Here is a 15750-nt window from a genome sequence, read left to right as displayed (position 1 = left end):
AGGTTTAAGGTTTGAACTTCTTGCAACAAACCCTTTTAGCCAATAATCATTAAAAATACCTGACCATAGTGGATTTGCTACAACTCTATCAATCTCCATGCTTGTTACTCAAGGTATTTTGTCTCTTCTATAGCCAGGATCAAATAGGTTGCTTACTATAGGCACCTCTCTTAAACTAGCCATTTGGAATTCATTTTGAGGTATGTCACTGCTTCTCATTTTGGGAAATAATTTCGTTAAAATCCCTAATAACACACTGGGCATAATAAGTAGGTGGTTTAAGAGCTGCTAATAAGTCCCACGATTCTTTCCTCCTGGATACTTCAAGTTGTCCATAATATCCAATTAATAACCATTTTGATTGTGGAACCTTATCTAAAATCTAGGCACTAATATGCCTATGTGAATAGTTACTTCAACATTCATCTTACGTTTCCACAAAAGAGTCGAACCTCCACTCCTCCCCATAGAATCTACCACAAAACATCCTTGGAGACCCATCCTATATTTCCAACCATTTAGTCTACTAGCACTAAAGGCAGGTTTGGGGCATTGATGAGACACAAAATTTTTATATAATCTCATTCCATCTCATTTTATTCCTAAACATAATTCAAATACAACTTTTTTATTACAATTTTTTCAAACTAATCATTACAAATTTTTCAAACTTTCAAATAAAAATAAAAAACCATTCCAACTTTTTCAATTCCCCAAACAAAAATAATATTATAAAACTATATTCTTATAATATTTTAACTATAATATTTTTTATTCAACTTTTTCTCTTTCCTTTCCTAAAATCTAAAAATACTCAACTCAAACTATCTTACTACTATTTACAAACTATCCTACTACTATTCACAAAATTTTCATCTCATCTAACTCTTCAAACCTCCCCTAAGCTTTGTCTCCATCAAGAAACCAAAGTCAAGTTTCTTTTCCTATACAATTAAGCAAAGGTCATAAATTGTTTGAGGATTCCCAAACCGTCAGCAGTTCTAATGTAAGAGAATCATTGTGACTGGCGGGCCTTTTCACAAACAATACGTGGCCTCTTAAGCACCTCATAGTTAGTCTCTACACCTTCCTCCTCAATATAGGATCTTTTCAGAGTTGAGCAACAATTAATAGGACTAGAAAAATTTCCTCTCTCTAACTTGATGCTTCCAACCGCCTCTTGTCTTATAATTTTTGTGTTTCTTCTTTCGAACCTTAGGAGCTTCACCTGGCTCAACTCCCTTTTGTGACATGCCTTGTTTAGTGGGCCTATTTCCATTTTCTTCTTCCAGCCCAATAGCAACGGGCCAATGTAATTAGGCCTTCTGTCCTCTACTCCCTTTGGTAGTTTATTTTCCACTATCCAATCCTCCTGCCTATTCCTTTTAATATTCTATTTTTATGTGTATTTTTATTGAAGGATTATTTAGATTATTATAAATAGAAAAATTCGAAATACAGTCACCTGTTGTAAACGACTGGTGATGTGGCAAAAATCTAAACGCATCGTTTTAACTTTCGCTCCCTTTCATCATTGCATTTTCAGATCATGAAGTTCAGAATCCATTTCCCCCTATTCCCTCCCTCCCTACTCCTCTCTTGAGTCTGAAAAATAGCAAAGGAAGATCCGTGTAAACTGCGTTGCACGCCTCTCCTCTCCTTCGATAGCTCTCCAAGCCACTACGGTACCCTCTACTATTTCCTTCCCCTAAGCCTTGCTTACAAACCCATCTCTTTTCTCTTTCATCTCTTCCTCGCTTCTCTCCCACCCGATTCCACCGTTCCTAATTCTCAGACCCATCTGTGTGTCATTTTGTTATTGCAACAGAAGACTCAGGCACTTATTGTAAGGGTAAGAAGCTCTGACCATGAACTGCGACATCGTGGTTAGCTTTTACTAGTGGGTAGCCTTTGATCTAAGTAACCCTTGGCATTGTTCTAATTCATTGAGTTTGCTCGGCAAACCAACAATAGCAGCAGTGTCCAAGGAATCAATGTGAAGAAAACGGTAATTACTGCCATTTTACAAAACCTTCTGGCGAAATACAGGCATGGTTTCCATCCAAGCCTAGATCTTGAGTCTTTTGACCTAGAAGACACATCTACAAGAGCAAAATAGCTTTGAGTGTCGAATGAGGATTCAACATAAGCTCTTGAATTCACGATCAAATCCAACCGCGGGACTAGCAAGTCATCAATCTTAGAATCATTGAGGAAAGCAGGATGATCTTGAAGTAGGTAGTCATCACTGAGGTCACTAGCATTATAGGGAAATGCAAAAGATAAAAATGAACCGGGACCAATATCATGGGTTTCTTTAACAACACTGGTGTAAGAGAGAGGAGTAGTACTGGAAAAGCAAGTACGAGGCCAAGGGTTTGGGGAAGGGGAAGATGGCTTTGTGACGACAATTCCATTAGCTGTGTTTCAAGACGTGGAGGTGGTGGAGAGGAGCAAATGGTTGGGCCTTGAGATGGGTTTGAAGGGAGAAGGAAAGGAAAGTGTAGAGGGTGAAGACACTATGGAGTATGAGGGCAATCCCAAGTGGGTTTTGGCTTTTAAGAATAAGATTCTGAAGATTGATGTCTGGTCCACAAGCGTATCATCTCTTTCTCACCATGATCTTGCAAGAGAAGGTAGCCCATGATTTTCAAGGCATTTTCATGGTCCAAGGTTTGGATCCTCGAGAAAACTACCTTAGTAGCTTCATAAGTATCCATGGCAGCAAAAACACCAACTCCCTAAAAATATTTAAAGGAGCTGGAGAATTAATAAGAGCAATGAATTTAGTATGGACTTTTTTTGAAAGAGAGCAATAATGGGTGGATTATTATCTCAGTATTATAATGATGGCGGTGAATGTATGGAAGTGAGAAGCAAAATGTACAAGGAAGAGTGGGTGGCCGGTCTTTCTCTATCGTGACGAACATGAAACCAAAGAGTAGTAAGTAGACTTTTTTTAACTAGATGTTAACATCAGCCGAATCCGCATCGATTGTAGCCGGCGACTGTACCTAGTAGAATTTTTATAAATAATGGTTCTCATGTTTTAAATTTAACATGTTAATCATTAGATTATTTTATGAATTTTAAGTCGTGAAATTTATTTTAATGTGATTTCTTGATATTAATTATGGTTTTGTATTTAAATTGCTCTTTGCTTTAAATTATTTTATTGTTAGATTTTAAATATTTCATTTTATTAATATTGAGTTGTAGTATTTTATTTGGGTTTTATTTATTTTTATTGTGCTATTTTCCTTTGTTGGACCCTTCTATTTTCGGTTGGGCTTTGTTCTACTGGGTTTCCCTTCACTTTTTGGCCCAAGCCCAATCAATTTTAAGCCAGCCTGTGGGTTTTTTAGCCTAGCCCTTTCTCCATACCCCCATGTGGCGTCGTTTGGTCTCCCAGCCCTTAGGGCTACTTTAATTTCTTTTCCTTCTTCCTCAAGCCATTGATGCCTTCTTCTTCTTCTTCTTTCATTTCGCATTCTCCTGGTGCCAGCTGCTTCTTCTTCTTCACTGAAAATATTTTCTACTCATTTCTTTTTCTTCTTCACTGAAAATATTTTCTACCCCTTTCTTCTTCTCCTCCTCCTTCATTTGTTTTTCTTTTCTTTCCATGCTGTGCCGAATGCTTTTCTCCTACCTTGGAAAATTTTTGCTTCATCTTCAAGTTTTGAACTGAAGCTCTTTCCTCCATTTTCAGTTGGTAAAAGTTCCATTTCAAACTCTATATTTTCGATTCTCTTTTGCTGTAAAACCGCAACTTTCATCTCCTCTCTTGTTTTATTTTTTCCTTATTTTTCTCTCCTTTTGTAGATCCAAACTTGGGGCCCTTCAAGCTTGGTTTCACTCTTATTTTTCCTTAATAACTTCATGGTTCATGCTTGTGATTTATTTCCCTTATATTTTCATTTGTTTTGGTCATTTTCTTTGCTCTGTTTTGCCCTTTGTCGTGCCCTGTTTTGGTTTGAAATCGTGGGTTTCATGTTATGTTCTTGTTGAGTTTGCCTTGCTGTGAACCTCTCATTTTCAAGCCCTTATCTTCTAGCTTTTATCTTGTAAATCAACCCTTTGTTTCCCGAAAATATTACTCCAAATTTATTTTTTTCGAAATCCATTTCCATCCCAAAAATTGTGAATTTTTTGTGATTTGTTTTCGAGCTAGCTTTTGGGCGTTAAATGGAGTGCTTGATCTTTTAGATATTGACTTTAAAGTACTGTAAGTATTTTTCAAAGAACCTTTTGAGATTTAGATATATTTTTGCAATTAAAAATTATTTTGTAAATTGGTTGGTTGTGTCGGACGTTGAGTCCAAGGAGTTTGGAGGTCGGTTGGATTGGAGGATGGAGTTGGTTGTGTGCTTGGATTATGCTGGGAGTTGTTGGTTGTTGGATATCTATGTCGTGTCATATACATTGCATAATTGCATGTATGCTCATGAGCATGAATGAAAACTAGGGGGTGTAAGATGATTTTTGGGTATGTGTGTATCACTACCCCAAGCCAAGATGTGACATTATCTCAGTGGAGCTCCTTAAGTCATTCAGGAGTGTAATATACTGAGTGACATCCCTTGAGTTATCGCTGGGTGACAATGTGATCAAGCAGAATGGTAAAACTCTCGTGTCGACTTCGTGACCCCTTTGCTGGTGGGAGCTAGAGGGTACTTGGTTACGAAGGTGCTAGGTGCGAAATTGGACATCGCTTGTTACGAAGTCACACGCATAGTCTTTACCAATAGTGTGGCGAACGGAGTCAAGGTGTGCGGAGGATCCATAGGGGAGATTATGGTGCATACGATTTAAAATGGAATAATTAGTTTTGATAAATGTATTTATGTGAACCATTTTCTAAAAAATGGTGGATTTTTATACTGGGCCATTTTCTTAAAAAATGGTAGATGATATTTTTATGGACTTAGTTTTTAGACCAAAATTGAATTTTGGTGTGCATTGGAAAATAATCATTTAAAAAAATGATTTTTTGGGTCTCATGCATATTTCATCATATGAATGCATATTTATTGTTGTATAAATATATTTTCATCGCTTGGACAGTTTGATCTGTTACTTACCTACGGTACCATAGATTTTGAGTCTCATACATATTTCATTATTTTCATTAGTTTCCTTATTGAAGAGAATATTCTCATGATTTATGCCTTCTTATAAGAGTTTCCTTATATCTATCAGTTTCTCAGACATCATTTATTCAACCCACCCAATTAAAGAATTAAAAAAAAAATCATAAAATTATAAATACTACATACTAAGATCAGTTTGACTCGGTTACATTAATCCTATTCATCAGAGAATTATATCGTGTATGCATGCCAACCACAAGTTATAATAACGAGAGAAAAAGGCCAAGTTTCAAATAATTTTGTCATTTCCTAACCAACTTTCTGCATTATTTTTCCGAAATTTTCTCGGCAATCTTATGATTGAAAATAACTCTAACTTAGCTTTTTCCTTTTTAATGAGTTTGAGAGATTTTGAGTTATTGTTTGGACTTTAGAGTTTAGAATTGAATAGCGATAGACATATAAAATAAGATCCACATATCTATTAAATACCTAATGTTATCCAAGCTATTGACTCGAACATCCACAAGTATTGTGGAACCTAATTTGGATTTATCTCTTTAATTTTAATTCTACCTCTTCAATTAAAATAACATAAAAGTAACAAATACATAACTTTAAGAACAAAAGAAAAAAAATACCTTCACATATGGCTGATGGTGGCCACGCACCTCGAGTCTCATGCGTGGTTGGCTCAGATCGAGCTGCCCAAGAGGCCGGTCGTGGCTCAGGTCCAGCTACCCCAAGTTAAGTGTCACCACCTAGGGTTTTTTTAGAGAATTTGCCAACCTTCTAGAAGCCTCTAAGTCCTTTGTAATCTTGTGGAATTGTGTGGAGTCATCTAGAAGGGGCGTTATAGACAATTCTAGAGTAGTGTTCTAGAAAGGGGCGTTATAGACAATTCTAGAGTAGGCATCTAGAAAGTTCTTTACCCTTGGATTGATGACAAGTGTCACAATCCTAACCATTCTTTGTACCAAGAGTTCCCTATAAATAGAGGGGCTCTCATTTGTGTAAATCACCAAGCAAGAAGAGAAACAAGTTCTCTAGAGCATCTCTCTCTATCTTCTCTCTCTAGTTTGTTCTCTATTGTCTTGAGTCCTTTAGAAGGCTTACTTAGGAGCTTTGTGGGAGAGAAAGCCTCCTAAGGCCGCACGGGTCGAGTGAAGAAATTCTAAGTCCGTGACAGTTGGTATCAGAGCCAACCAAGTTAGGATGGCGGATCCAAGTGAGATCACCATGGAGGTCCAGGAGACAAGAAAGAGCAAGAGGTCGAAGGACTCAAGCTCATCTATGGAGTCTCGTCTCGATGGGATCGAGAGGGCCATGGCCAAGATATTGGCCAAGATCGAGGAATGGGATCAGTCTCACAGGGAGGTGAGCACCCTCGACAGCACAGTGACCAGGATGGAGGTGGCAGTAGCGGATGTCAGGGACCGGCTTGACATCGTGGAGCAAGGTATGGAGGAACTAGGATTGGAAGGACAATCCGAGTCGCTCAAGGAGTCCATTCTAAGCACCATCCAACCTACCATCGAAGCACAACGTGTTGAGAACGTTGCTTTCCAAGACCGGGTCTTGGGGGAGCTAACGAAACTCCATGGGCAAATGGAGGAATACCGCGTCGGTCTGGAGGAGACCAAGGCGGATTGGGTTATATGCAAGCGAGCAGTGGCCAATGGGGGCGTCGTCGGAGCTGGGATGATGGCGACACCAAGGGTGGATACCCCCAAACCAAAAGAGTTCGATGGCAAGCGGGATGCCAAAGAACTTGACAACTACATGTGGCACATGGAGCGCTACTTTGAAGCTTTGAACATGCAAGACGAGCGTGTCAAGGTACGTACTGCTTCCCTCTATCTTACTAATCTTGCTGGTACTTGGTGGCGTCGGAAGCATAGTGAGATAGAGAAGGGTACTTGCTCCATTGATTCTTGGGAAGAGTTCAAGCGTGAACTCAAGAGGCAATTCTATCCCGAGAATGTGGCTATTCATGCGCGGAAGAGAATGAAGGAGTTGAAGCACACTTCTTCTATCCGCAACTATGTTGAAGAGTTTTCTGCCCTCATGCTTCAAATTACAAACATGAGTGAAGAAGATCTCCTCTTCAACTTCATCGACGGTCTCAAATCTTGGGTGGCTCAAGAACTCAAGCGTCGTGGAGTCAACGACATCTCCACCGCCCTGACCGTGGCAGAGACCTTAGAAGAATTTGAGTACCATAAGAGTGACAACTCTTCAAAACCCAAGTCTTCGAAGGACAATCACACTAAGGGTGGGGGAGCGAAGGGGTTCAAGCCGCCACAATACAAAGACCGTGGAGACAAGCCTTCAACATCAAAGGAGGGCAAGAAGGACTACTCAAAGGACAAGAAGCCAAAGGATGCTTGCTTCCTTTGTAACGGCCCACACTGGGCTAGAGATTGTCCCAAGAGGAAGGCCCTCAATGCTATGTTGGAGGAGAAGGAAGTCCAAGAGAAGTCGCACCTGGGGTGTCTACAACTTCTCAACTCCCTAAAGGCAAGCACAAAGCCAACCACCAAGGATGGGTCTTTGATGTTTGTAGAAGTGTTCGTCAATGGGAAAAAGAGTCACGCCATGGTCGACTCAGGAGCTTCTCACAACTTCATTAAGAAGGAAGAGGCCGCACGGCTAGGGATTCCTCTTAAGAAGGGTCAAGGATGGCTGAAGACCGTGAATTCTGAGGCCAAACCCCTTGATGGCGTAGCTCACGGGGTGGAGCTACAACTTGGCACTTGGAGAGGCACGGTGGATTTCTCTGTAGCTCCCATGGATGACTTCAACATCGTATTGGGGATGGAATTCTTGAGACAATTCAATGTAGTGTCTCTTCCCCACTACAACTCGGTGTGTATCTTGGAGGGTGGTCCATGCATGATACCCACCGTGTCCAAGCCAAACACCACCCAACTTCTATCCGCCATGCAATTCAAGAAGGGATGGAAGAAGGGCGAGGCGTCATACTTGGCTTCTATGGAGGAAGGTGAAGTGAAGACTTCCTCCCCTCCACCCAAGGAGATCCAAAAGGTCCTCAGGGACTATGAGGATGTCATGCCGCCAGAGTTGCCCAAGCAACTACCACCTAGGAGAGAGGTGGATCATCAGATCGAGATGGAACCCGGCGCCAAACCACCCGCCAAAGCCCCTTATCGCATGTCACCTCCAGAACTTGAAGAACTAAGGAGGCAACTAAAGGAGCTACTTGATGCCGGATTCATCCAACCCTCCAAGGCACCATATGGGGCACCTGTGTTGTTCCAAAGGAAACATGATGGGTCGTTACGGTTGTGCATCGACTACCGAGCTCTAAACAAGGTAACCATCAAAAACAAATACCCAATTCCTTTGATTGCTGATTTATTTGATCAACTAGGCCATGCAAAGTACTTCTCCAAGCTTGATCAGTGATCGAGACCCTCGCTTCACAGGAAAGTTCTGGTCAGGACTATTCAAGCTTATGGGGTCTGCCTTACATTTCTCTACCAGCTTTCACCCTCAGACAGATGGGCAAACTGAAAGGGTGAATGCCTTGTTAGAGTTATACTTGAGGCACTTTGTAAGTGCCAACCAATCCGATTGGGCCAAGTTATTGGATGTCGCTCAATTCTCCTACAATTTACAAAGAAGCGAGTCCACAAACAAGAGTCCATTTGAGATTGTAATGGGACAACAGCCACTTACTCCCCAGTCATTGGAGACAAGCTACGCGGGGAATTGTCCGACAGCCTTCAAGGTTGCTAAGTCTTGGAACGAGCAATTGGATGTGACCCGTTCCTACTTAGACAAAGCAACCAAGAAGATGAAGAAGTGGGCTGATCAGAAGAGGAGGCACACAGAGTATCGTATAGGCGACTTGGTGTTAGTAAAGATCTTGTCGAGCCAACACAAGTTCACAAGAAAGCTACACAAGGGGCTTGTACGACGTTACGAGGGACCATTCCCAATCATCAAGAAAGTAGGGAAGGTCTCCTACAAGCTGGACTTACCCTCCAAGTTCAAACTTCATCCAGTCTTCCATGTCAGCTGCTTGAAGCCTTACCATGGTGATGAAGAAGAGCCAACACGGGGAGAGTCTAAGCGTGCACCTTTGGGCATAACTACCACTTTCGACAAAGAAGTAGAAGAAATCTTGGCGGACCGTGTCATCAGGCGAAAGAGTCATATGCCACACCAAGAATACTTGATCAAGTGGAAGGGATTGCCCGAGAGCGAGACAACTTGGGAACCAAAGGAGTCATTGTGGCAATTTGAAGATCATATCCGAAGGTTCCATGAGGACACCGCGTCGAGGACGTCGCGAAGCTTGGTGGGGGAGAATGTCACCACCTAGGGTTTTTTTAGAGAATTTGCCAATCTTCTAGAAACCTCCAAGTCCTTTGTAATCTTGTGGAATTGTGTGGAGTCATCTAGAAGGGGCGTTATAGACAATTCTAGAGTAGTGTTCTAGAAAGGGGCGTTATAGACAATTCTAGAGTAGGCATCTAGAAAGTTCTTTACCCTTGGATTGATGACAAGTGTCACAATCCTAACCATTCTTTGTACCAAGAGTTCCCTATAAATAGAGGGGCTCTCATTTGTGTAAATCACCAAGCAAGAAGAGAAACAAGTTCTCTAGAGCATCTCTCTCTATCTTCTCTCTCTAGTTTGTTCTCTATTGTCTTGAGTCCTTTAGAAGGCTTACTTAGGAGCTTTGTGGGAGAGAAAGCCTCCTAAGGCCGCACGGGTCGAGTGAAGAAATTCTAAGTCCGTGACATAAGGGTCACCCTGTGGGCCAGTGGCTAATGATTTATTTATTTATTTTTTAATTTTAACTTCCACAATACCTTTTTTTTTTTTTTTAGATTTTCTAACAAATCGCTATTGTTAACGTATCTTTAAAATGGGACCCATAACATCCACAAAATCTATACGACTTCTCGTGTCAACTTGATTTCTTAACTATTCATCAAAAACTTTTCAGTACTTTTACATCAAAGGGCCCAAGAAGGTGAAGTACTAATTCAGTGCTGTCATGGTACAATGATTGAAATATTGGATCTGCAACAGGAAGAAGTATCAAAGTGCAGAGGTGGAAAATAATTAGATATTCTTAGAATATGGATAATATATTATTAATCAAGAATATGATGGTCTGATAATATATAATTCAACTCTTCAAATAAAAATTTTAGGTTCGAACCGCGGCCCATCCCAGCCTTATAAAAATATATATATATATATATGTTATTGATAATTATTTAATTAGAAAATTTCATGTCCTTGAAATTGCTCATATCCATCCCAAAATTAGTCTTAGGAACGAAAAAGGTTTGCCTGATCTAAAACTCAGATTTTGTTGCAGTGATACCTCGTACGTACCAACCAATCAAGCATACAGTAATAGCAAATAATCGAACATGCAAGATTCAAATGCAACAGCAGGAGCCAGAAGCTACAGTAGTATATATACATATATTCTCAATGCATGCAACTATCCAAGAAGGGCGCTCACCCTTAATGACAACATGCATGATAATTACATGATGATACGTACGTACCCTGAGACTCTATGTATATATATATAATCGTCTATTTAACATCAAATGGTGAAAACTTATAAAGAATACTTGAGATTAACGTCCATTGCTCAGAATATATAGTACATGAACTCACAATAAAATTTGGAAGCCGTACGTAGTGCCAATATAATTGATAATTGCAAGGCTAGCTTTTACCATCTTGTCTTTAATTGTGGACAGATTACCAAATAGTAGCAAGGCGGGGATAAAAATATATATAAACCATGAAGAGAAACCATAAACAATCACAATATGATCATCGATCGGCAAACCGGCCTTCCCCGCTACATGACATATATAGCTTTCCAGCCTAAAAGTAATGCATTAAGGGGTGGCAAATGTATATATGGTGGTCCAGGGGCGAGCCATATAAATTGGGCGTCCTGGTTTTGAAATTCCGCAATATTCCCGCTCTTGTGGCCTTTGGTGCATGTCCGAACTAGCTAGGTGCACAAGAGGACATGACTTGAATACCGATACTGAAACGAACAACTCTTTCTCTAGCTTGATCCTGATCTCATGTTGAATGAGATATTTAAGTTTAGACCATGTTGGGGTCATTCTTGTGGCATTCTCCACGGTCGTGGCTTCAGAAAAAACAAAGAGCAACTCGTGAAACGTAAGACGCACAAACAAACGATCAGAAACTGTCGCTTGGAAGTAATTGTTAGTATTTTTTAATAGATTGTATTTGTTAGGAAGATTCTTTCTAATATTAATATCGCTGCATCCCTTAGTTTTTTCTTCTTTTATTTATTTATTTATTTATTTATTTTTATGCGTTGAGGAAGTTTTATTCAGTATTTTTCGGCATCCAATATTTCAAAGTGAATAACTGACAAACAAAAAAAATCTTCTAATATTTGCTTTTAACGGCTATGGGAGAAGCCGTCTAATCTTTTCTCTTTAATTCTCTCTCTTATTTCCTTACCGGTTTATGGTTTTAAGCTCTTGTTTCATAGCGGCCGTTTTTGTGACTTCACGGCAAAGTCTTAAATATTATTTCCGTGACCGTTTTAGTTAAAATATTAGAAACCAATACCGTTTTGAAATTAATTATATATTATATATATAAATAGTTATATGTATATATAAACTAATAATTAATAGAATAAATACATATATATACATGTAAGTCATGTGGATCATGTATATGTGTATATATATGAAAGAATTGAATATTTATAAAATGAATATATGTTGAAAAAATTACAAACTTGAGTTGAGACATAAAAACAAATAAAAAAATAAAAAATAGATAAATTATTAAAAATAATGATATTTAAAAAAAAAGAGAATGAAGGGACATATTTACAGTTGCAAAAATTAAAATTATATAAATACATTTTATATTATAGAATTAATTAAATACCATATGGATTTAAAATTTATAAAAATATCATCTAAGTACAAGAAAATTATAAAAATAACTTGAAACAGAATGTGGACTAAAGCGTCCAATTCTGGCCAAAATGGCTGGAATTTGACATAAATTGCCGAAATGGGACCAGAATGATCGAAATTTAAAGCAAAACGGAACGGAGTGGTAGAGTATATTGGACACTACACCAAAACAAAAAATTTCGTCCATACTGGCCGATATGGAACGAAGTTTAAAACCTTGTTTTGGGGGCCGCCTTTATTCTCCTTATTCCATTTTTCCGTTTACATTTGATATTCCTCATTTTATTCTAGTATTGTGTTTCTTTTCGTATGAAATAAAGAGAAATTTATAGAAAAATCAAAGTGTCTAGGTAGATATTTTTTAGATTAATTTTTTCAAACAAAAGAAATGTGTTCTTTTAGTAGAACTTTAAGTTCAACAACTTGTACAGAGTTGGTTCGAGCTATATGAGTTATGCTGTTGTATCTTAGAGGAATCAAGTCAAAATGAATTTTGCTTCCCCAATTAAGTTGGGATTTTATATACCGCATGACTTGAATTATCTCATTAAAGAAAGCGAGATTTCTATGTCTTAGTAGAAACGGATTTCATTTGAATGTTAATTTCATTGTAATTTTTTTAATTATATTATTAGGTATTTCACTAATAGTAATTATATGGCTTACAATGTCCTCTCATGGATAGAGTTTTTAACTATAATTTTATGCTACGCTAGCTGGAGAATTACATGTTTTGGGGTTAGATTTGATGCCAAACAAAATTCAGACCAGGTACTTATGGCAGCCGACAGTTCGAAACTTTGATATTTGTATGATAGCTAGCTAGCTTTCCCTCTTTTCTTTGCTTTTTTCCTTCTGCTAAGTAATTGTACAAACGTCCCCTTCTTTCCTGCAGTTTCTGTGCTCTCGTCACACAAATACATATATATTCAGTGCAAATGGAGGCTTCCTGTTTCAATGGTTACTAGTCCATATATGTTCATAATAAGCTGTATTTTCTTCCTATTTCATGGATGTACGTCCATCTTTTGGGACAATTTTTCACAGCTACCTCGGCAACATTTTCAACCCCATGATATATAGCATGAATTGAGAGAGAGAAGAAGAAGTAAAATATTTACATATACGTATAATCGGCGAAAAGCTAAAATCTCAAGTTATTTATTGGACCCTATACACAATATTCCAGCTTTTGATGAGCACAAAGGCTAAGTGGGGTACGAACGTACATAGTTAGATTAATTATTTGGCAAGTAAAGATGGGAAAGCAGGTCCTGCAAACGACGTCCTCTTTACAAACCTCCCTTTCATTCGTGGCCTCTTCTCAGCATTCAACTTCCGAACCTCGTATCTTATTTTCTTCGAGAACAGACGCGTTCGTCGTTTCTCTCTATACCTTGACACTCTTGCTTCTCTCCCTCCGTCAGTCATTGCCGGGTTTCCCACAGTTCCAGTACCATAATCTACGTAATGGTGATGAAGTTCAGTACCGCAACTACCCTGAAATTAAGAGCCACAGTACAAGTCTTTAATTTGTTAGGTCAAGTACATTTTGGAACTAAACAGAGAAATAGACATGCAGGCAGAAAGGACAACAAACAAAACATGTGCCAAATTATGTGAATATGGGATTATATTGTAATTCGCTATACTTGGATACACAACATGATCATTGTACTCTAACTAGGTGAGCCGAGATGCATCTGATTAACTGAATTTGCAAGGTGAACAATTAATAGGCCGTAAACCGAAGATTTCACAATTTTCCACTGATTCCCATATCAGAAGTTAAGGAATTATGGAAGAAAAAATACGCATCACCTAGCTATGACTGCAGGTCTAACATGTGAAGTGAATTGAGAAATGTTTTGTGGGTAAAGGTTTAAACCTAAGTCGTCGTGATTAACGTGAAGTACTCAACAACACTAAAATGTGCAAATTAAGGATTTTGATAGCAATTTGGTCAACATGTGTATCATAAAGAGAAAACCTACCATGCATTCCGGCCAACTTTCGTCAGGGTCAAAATCCGGCCGATCACTGGAGGTCCAGGGAGAGCCTTGGCTAGCCCATGCTGTGATGACACCCTCATAATCCAGCCTCAACAGTATCTTCCTTTTCTTGTTTGCATCGTCCACCGACACATTTCCCCCACCCTTCTTCGCACCCATAGCAGACACCTTCTCATCCTCCTCCTCATACGTCGGATGCGAATCGTAGTCAAAGCTGAATTCAAAGGGTTCCCTCATCATATCAATCTCAGCATCATCACCCGGGCAAGCCGTGCCTTCAACTTCCATAACCTCTTCTTCCTCAAGCTTAACCCTTCCGCCACTACACAAAGAACCCTCCTTCTCTAATTTACAATCCATTAGCCCCAAACCTTCCATTCCAAAACTCTCGTTCTCAAGGCCCCTACCCAATAAGCTCTCAACATCAGCAGCAAACTCAGCAAGATCCATGTCGGATGGAAGAAACCCATGTAAGCTATCCGCTTCATGGCCACAGCTATTAGATAAAGAGACCTTAGATTCGCTTCCATTAGAACTATTATTCTCGGCTTCACTCGCAACACTGGCTACGGCTTTATCTTTCGGAGTCGTGGGCGTGCATAGCTCAGCAACAAAGGGATCAAATATCGGAACCCTATACAGAAGCTGCTCTTCGTTTTCTTCATGTGAAGTCTCATCTGCACCGACTTCTGGCACCAGAGGAAACGGGTTTCGTGCAGGTTGATCTTCTTCAGATTTAGGTGTTCGATGATTCACGGGCTTTCCATTCCGCGGTGTCCGCGCCTTTCTAGTGAACCCTCGGTGCCATGCCGGCACAGAATTCCTAACAGTAGCTGCGTTCGACGATTTGAACGATGCAGTCTTTAGGCGAACCCTTTCATGTCTCCGTGCTAATGGGTTAGCCGAGTGTACCAAAGAGTCGCAAGCTTCGCAGAGGAAAGCATCATCGGCGGCACAGTACCATCGAGCCCGTTTCCGAATACAGCTATCGCAGGCTCTTGCCGACTTGCCACCGACAGCGTTTGCGACTCTCTTGTCACAAATCATCACTCTAAAAAGTATGTCGAGATTCAAAACAAAATTAGAAAACGGGAAGGCAATACAGAATTCAAAATTGAAGCAACAAAAGCTATCTGCAAAGCCAAGAGTTACAAAACTAATATATGTTGGGATTGTCCTGAAGTTTTAGATGGGCCGGGGGTATAGACTCTAGTACTGTGACTTACTTTTTAGGTTAGGATGTGACCCACAAACAGCGCTTTTGCTGAAATATATATAAAAAGGTGAAGGCGCTGCTCTGGATTGCAGTACTTTTGGGGTCCACAGAAAGCCCTTATCTGGTTTCTAATTGGTTGAGCTTCTAAAGTCCATCTTAATCTCTGTCTTCTCATAGGCTGTTTTACTAATCGAAGGATTTCTCATGGGGCCCAACTTGTATGGATGAGCACAAGTCTCTGATCCCATATCTCACCATCTCTCTCCGACTTTTCCTCTCCAAAATTTGAAGGAGACCCTTCTGTTGGCTTCGTCTCGCCCAACTCCACTATTATCCATGCTTGAAGTTACATAAGACTCAAGCTAGCTAGGGTTGCGGTCCCCATTATTAATCTCTCTCTCTCTCTCTCTCTCTCTCTTTCTCTCTCATTTTCAATGCAAGTTTGGCTC

At 39.6% G+C, this 15750-nt stretch overlaps 1 protein-coding gene across 1 annotated transcript; it reads right to left on the bottom strand.

The window, feature by feature from the left end:
• Positions 1–13203: 13203 nt before the first annotated feature.
• LOC122297665 (zinc finger protein CONSTANS-LIKE 16) lies at positions 13204–15346 on the bottom strand. Its single transcript, XM_043107799.1, has 2 exons — positions 14068–15346; positions 13204–13573 (listed from the first exon to the last, which is right to left on the bottom strand). The coding sequence occupies exons 1-2, from the start codon at positions 15130–15132 to the stop codon at positions 13316–13318; spliced, it is 1323 nt and encodes a 440-aa protein (XP_042963733.1). The 5' UTR covers positions 15133–15346; the 3' UTR covers positions 13204–13315.
• Positions 15347–15750: the final 404 nt, after the last annotated feature.

This window comes from Carya illinoinensis, chromosome 15 (assembly GCF_018687715.1).
Source record: "Carya illinoinensis cultivar Pawnee chromosome 15, C.illinoinensisPawnee_v1, whole genome shotgun sequence".
Classification (NCBI taxonomy): Eukaryota; Viridiplantae; Streptophyta; class Magnoliopsida; order Fagales; family Juglandaceae; genus Carya; species Carya illinoinensis.
The sequence above is the reverse complement of the archived record's forward strand: the minus strand, read 5'-3'. Positions and strand labels throughout refer to the sequence as shown.

Bases quoted from the DNA above. Each gene is read 5' to 3' on its own strand.
- LOC122297665 (XM_043107799.1), bottom strand. From the start codon at position 15,132: ATGATTTGTGACAAGAGAGTCGCAAACGCTGTCGGTGGCAAGTCGGCA. The intron at 13,574-14,067 runs GTAGGTTTTCTC...TCTTAATTTCAG, and splicing joins AAAGTTGGCCGGAATGCATG to GGTAGTTGCGGTACTGAACT.